We start from the raw sequence: 6050 nt of genomic DNA on the forward strand, positions 1-6050 counted from the left end.
ATAGCGTTTAGTTTACCTCACAGACTGACAGCACCATTAGAAGTGAATTGAGTAACGAACACATATATATAACATCTCCAACCCATAATGCTCCGTGTCAGTTAACGCTCACTTTAGTCAGGTGGTGTTTATAGCAAAGGGGGCGGAGCTTTAGATTCTAGAGAGCGTTTGATTGGACAGAAGATGTGATGAGAAGCTGAAGTCATAAAAATCCCTGATCCGTTTTAGCGGAAGTGAGAGACTGTACGTTTTGAATGCTTATTTCTCCTAAATGCGAATTTTGTCATTGTTTTGGAAGCTTATTCATAACCTTAAGGCGAACATATTCATCCTCAAAGCTAAAAACCGTACATTTGGGTTTCAGCGGGTCTTTAATTTAGAATGTATTTTTGTAAGAAAAGAAATTTGCATGAAATTTTAATATTTAATATATAGAGCTACTTGCTCTTCATCGCTCATTGTGTTTTTTAAACATAATTGCGCCTTTATCATTTTTTCATGTGCACGCTATGACAGATATGATGCATATATAGATGAGTGCAGAATGTGTCATGATGTTGTGGGTGTAAGATGCACTGATGGTCTTTAACTGGCTCAGTGTTAATGCTGGTTCTTCATACTCAAAGCTGTGTCGTTCCTGTGTTTGTCCGTCTCTAAGCTGCCATAATGATGGAGAACATGGGTCCAGACTTCAGAGACGACGAAACCTTCTTCTCCGTGTTTGCCATCTTCTTCCCGGCCGCCACAGGGATCCTAGCCGGAGCCAATATATCCGGAGACCTGGCGGTGAGAGATGATCCTCACTCAACAACTGATGCACTCAAGTATTATTCACCAAACCAAGATGACAGTTTTCAGCCAAAACACAACACCAAAACCAAATTTATTTTAAATAATCAACTCTCAAATAAAAACTGAATTTTGCACATATTTAAATTGCATTTTTTTATGTCAAATTTGTTGCTATATAAACATTTAAATGCTGGCTGTCTAATTTATTCAAACATGCATTAAATATGGAAGACTACAGGTAAAGTAAAAATATCATGAATATGTAATATAGTGCATATATGAATCAAACGCTCCTCTAGAGTTATTTCTCTAGCTGACTGGAGTTTATGGACACTGATGTCTTTTCTGAGGTAATGTGACGTTTGAAGCTGTTTCATTGACTTCTCTCCGCGGTTGATGGATTATAGGAGACATGATTGAGTTCAGGAAGTTGTTCTGTATCTTTCCTCATTCCTTCTGATGTTCATGTTGATTTGCTGCTGTAGTAGTAAAGAGGAAGAGATGATCGGTTCTTCTGTCACACACATTAAAGAGACACAAAATGTCCACTTTTTTAAATGTTTTAAAAACGTTTTCTTTTTTTCTTGGTTATGCAAACGTTAAGGGAACATTCCAGTCTTCAAACATAATGGGAACGTTACTTTTGAATGTTCTCTGAAAGTTTAATTAGTAACATTTTAAAAGCGTTAGATGAACGTCCAACTGAAATGTTACAGAATATTTTTTTCCATGATTGATGTATAAATAATGTTTTTGTTCTAACATTTTGAGAACGTTATTAAAGACCAGATAACTTTTAACCAACGTTCTATTAATGTTGCCGGAAGAACGTTTGATCATAACTTTGACTGTTCGCTGGGTAATTAAATCTCACTGTTTCGGCCTCTGGAACCATTTCAACTGAATTTTTAGTTGCTGAAATGTCAGTGCATCACTCCTCTCAGGGGTTATATTTGAGATTCTGTGGATTTTTGTCATCATATTTCATAAGAGATGATGTTTGTAACATCTGCCCGTGTCTAGGATCCGCAGTCAGCGATTCCCAAAGGAACTCTCCTGGCGATCCTCATAACCGGAGTGGTTTACATCGCTGTCGCCTTCTCGAACGGTAATGTGTTCTTCCTTCGACCGCCGTCTCGAGTCTCGGATCAGACGTGACGTTGTGTGTTTGCTGTGTCTTCAGGCTCTTGTATCGTGCGAGACGCCACAGGCGACGATAACGACACGATCGTGGGATCGCTGGAGAACTGCACCGACGCCTCGTGCTCGCTCGGATACGACTTCTCCATCTGCAGAGAGGGAGGCTGCAAGTACGGGCTTCAGAACGACTTCCAGGTAGGTGTGTGTGTGTGTGTGTGTGTGTGTGTGATGCCGAACACAAGCATGACATGTGCTTATATACTTATGGTAATATTAGAATGCATACACTACTAGTCAAAAGACTGGAATAATTAAAGTCCCCCTGTAGTCAATCATTTTATCTCTTAAAACTCATCTTTGATTTGTTTGATTTCATCGTTTTTTTCTTGAAATATCTTGAATGTAACTCGCCTCATTTAGTATGCGCGGTTCTATGAATATGCAAATGAGCCCCGCCTCCACTCACTCACTCAGCTCAGAGATCCACTGGTAGACGATCACACGTTGATCTGATTGGTTACAAGGTAGTTTGTGACGTCAGAAACACCAGCGATTTCAAAGCGTGTTTTTGAGACTGTCTTTGGTTCACTGCAGTTTTAAGGAGGAAATACTCAGCAATGCTGTCGACTTATGAATTTACACATAGTTTGTCTTAAAGCATATTAAAAACACCACATAGACACATAAACAACATTAAAAGCTGGATTTACACCACAGGGGGACTTTAAGATAGTTAATGTGTCTGAAAGAAGTTTTGTTGAGATTTCTGTGATGTCACTGATGGATGTGTGGTTCTGTCAGGTGATGAGTTTGGTGTCTGGGTTCGGGCCGCTCATCACCGCTGGGATCTTCTCCGCTACGCTCTCGTCGGCGCTGGCGTCTCTGGTCAGCGCTCCTAAAGTCTTCCAGGTCAGATTTCAGATCCTTCTCTGTGTTTGTGACACTGAGGTCAGAGGTTAACTGAGGCCATGGCCACGCAACATGCTTTTCTTACTTGGTATTTTTGTCTTGTTTCCAGGCCAAATATCTAAACATTCTTAAATCAAGATGCATTTACTAGATGAGTAAAATGACATAAGATATTATGTCTTGTTTTCCAGGAGAATTAATCCAAATGAAGTGAGTTTTTGCTTAAAACAAGCTAAATGATCTGCCAGTGGGGTCAGAAAAATAATGTTAATTCAAACAGAAACGAGATTATTTTTCTCACCCCATTGGCACATCATTTTGCTTGTTTTAAGCAAGAACTCACTTCATTTTTATTTATTTCGTCAGAAAACAAGACTTAATATCTTATGGAATTTTACTACTTTAGTAAATGGATCTTGATTTAAGAAATGTTTGATATTTGTCCTTCCATTCACTCATAATGAGAACATTATTAAAGACTAGATAACTTTGAACGAACGTTTTATTAACGTTACTGGAAAAATGTTTGTTCATAACTTTGAGAGAACCTTGACAGAACGTTTGCCAAAGTCCTGAGAACTTCATCTTATGTGATGATTATTTGTATTTAATTAAGAAAAACACACAAAAACACATTATTTAACCGTTTGCATCTGCAAATTGTCCATTACACATGTTTCTTGTAACGTCAATGTTAATGACGTCGACTGTCCGACTTCTAAACACTTGAGTAGATTTCCATCACAAGATCTTCTCATCTTCTACTGTTACTTTAAGGGTTTCAACAAGGCAACCTGATACAAAAGCTTGTGCTTTCTGATTTTCGCATTTGGCATTTGGGTAATTTATTGCAAAATCATCAGATACAGCAGCGAACGAGGCAATTTGTTTGATGTAAACGCTCTCGTAAGGATAATGCATGAAGTGAAAAAATGTTTAAAAGCTTGAATGCAATGTAAGCCACTTTGGTTAAAAGCATCTGCCAAAAGCATACAGTAAATGATGATGCATTTTCTGTCTTTTATCTTATGTGTGTGTGTGTGTGTGTGTGTGCTTCTGCAGGCCTTGTGTAAGGATAAAATCTACCCTGGATTACATGTGTTTTCCAAAGGATACGGAAAGAACAAAGAGCCTCTGCGCGCGTACGTCCTCACCTTCGTCATCGGCCTGGCCTTCATTCTGATCGGTAAATCACCCTCAACTTCACTCTTATACTGTCAAACCAAAGATTATTCAGACACCAGATATAACTTTTGATGTTGTTTCACTAGTGTGCAGGACTCTATAGTTCATTTATGTGAGTGAGGAGAGCAAAATAAAGTAAACTGTGACATATTTAGAGGTGGGCATAGATTAATTTTTTTAATCTAGATTAATCTAGATTAATTTTGAAATTAATCTAGATTAATCTAGATTAAAATGGCTCATTTGAATTCTGCCGAAGGCATTCAGAATATGTGTGCTACCCAAATAATGACTATAAAAGTAGCCTAAGTCTTTGAGAACGGGTTTCTCAAGCCAGGTGGCGCATTAGACTAGGGGCTCATCTCCTGTTTCCGATTTGTACTTTATTGATTTTCTCATTTGCAAACAAGAAATTATATAAACCCGCATGTACTTAACATAAACAAACAAAAAATCTGTGCATAAAACAACACAGTTAACCAATAAATGGTAACAATATAATAGTAACAACATAAATAATAAATAAATAAATAATACAGTTTGAAAACAACAACAAAAAAAAAAAAAAAAAAAAAAAAAGAAAGAAGGGGTGTTGCCAACATAAGTTCCCACTATAATCTAAATCATATTTACCATGACCGTTATTTTTTATTTTTTTTCGTCCTGCCACATGTTGCTACTACTGTGGGTTACAGAAATGCAAAAACTTTCCCCATTTATCAAAATATACATCAATCCTCCCGTGCACACTATAGGAGAGTTTTTCAAAGGCTGCGACCTGCCCTAAATCTGAAAGCCACTCAAAAATCGGAGGTCTTCCGGAAGATTTCCAGTTTTTTACAATAACACGTCTGCCCAGCATAATGCAGCTCTGTATCCACTGTGATTCATTTTTTTTAACATGACTTAAAGGCCTAGGGTCACCAAGAATGTATAAACTAGGACAGAAATCATACTGAGTCTGTGATATCTTTAAAATATAGTCATGTATCTCTCTCCAGAAATACTGGACTTCTGAGCATTGCCATAAGACATGAAATAGGTTGCCTTCCTCTCTCTGGCATCGCCAACATTCAGGATTATCCTTAAAACCTGCTATAAACAACCTTCTGGGTGTCCAGTAGAATCTGTGTAAAATTTTGAATTGTATGAGACGCGTTCTAATATCTCTAGACATCAATTTTAAATTACCAATGATCCTCCCCCATTCCTCATCTTCAAATGAGCATCCCAAGTCTTTTTCCCAATTTATCTTAACCGCAGAGCTAATATTTTGGCCCATCTGACTAATAAGTAAGGAATAATATTTAGATGCCTCGTGACCAGTGCCCACAATATTCCGGATCATCTTGAGAATGTTTTTACCCCTGGGAACATAAGAGGGGGAGGCAAAAATGCTTTGGAGCATATGTCTCATCTGAAGATATCTCCAGAATTGATCATTAGACAAGATGAATTTTTGTTTAAGTCTTCCAAAAGACATCAATGCATCATCCTCAAAAAGATCTTCCAGAACATTGATATTTTTATTTACCCATTCTTTCCAAAACACAGGTGATCCACCTATTAACAACTTTGGATTGGCCCAAATAGCAGACGAAGTGCTTAGAAAGGGGTCAACCCCTAAAATACAAGAAGTTTTTTTCCAGACTGTTTGTAGATGGGAAATAATTGGATGATTGCGCACTGATAGTGGTAGTTTTGTTATCAGCAAGGACTCAAATGGTAAATGTGGACAAACAGATTTTTCCATGGCTAACCATGGCGGAGCTCGCTCTGGAGGTAACATCCATTGTCCCAGGTGCCTCAAACCAAATGCAAAATGATACAAAGATATCTTGGGGAGACCCAGTCCTCCTCTCTCAACTGGTAGCTGCAATTTCTCTAGCCGCATTCGAGGCTTCTTCCCATTCCACAAAAACTGTTTGCATATCCTATCAAATATACTAAAATATTTTGAATGGACAGAGATGGGCAGTGAGCTTAAAACATAATTAATTTTAGGTATGGAGTTCATTTTAAGT

At 37.9% G+C, this 6050-nt stretch overlaps 1 protein-coding gene across 1 annotated transcript in view; it reads left to right on the forward strand.

Annotated features, from left to right (window-relative positions):
- LOC308686735 (solute carrier family 12 member 2-like) overlaps positions 1–4027 on the forward strand; it is a gene marked incomplete at its 3' end in the record, with an annotated part of 13427 nt that extends 9400 nt beyond the window's left edge. The window contains exons 8-12 of the mRNA XM_081395169.1: positions 659–786; positions 1816–1900; positions 1976–2127; positions 2734–2841; positions 3904–4027. Of these exons, the coding sequence (XP_081251295.1) occupies positions 659–786; positions 1816–1900; positions 1976–2127; positions 2734–2841; positions 3904–4027 (597 nt within the window). The remainder of the gene's footprint in view (positions 1–658; positions 787–1815; positions 1901–1975; positions 2128–2733; positions 2842–3903) is intronic.
- Positions 4028–6050: the final 2023 nt, after the last annotated feature.

This window comes from Scardinius erythrophthalmus (genome assembly GCF_964197995.2).
Source record: "Scardinius erythrophthalmus genome assembly, contig: HAP1_SCAFFOLD_711, whole genome shotgun sequence".
NCBI classification, from domain to species: domain Eukaryota; kingdom Metazoa; phylum Chordata; class Actinopteri; order Cypriniformes; family Leuciscidae; genus Scardinius; species Scardinius erythrophthalmus.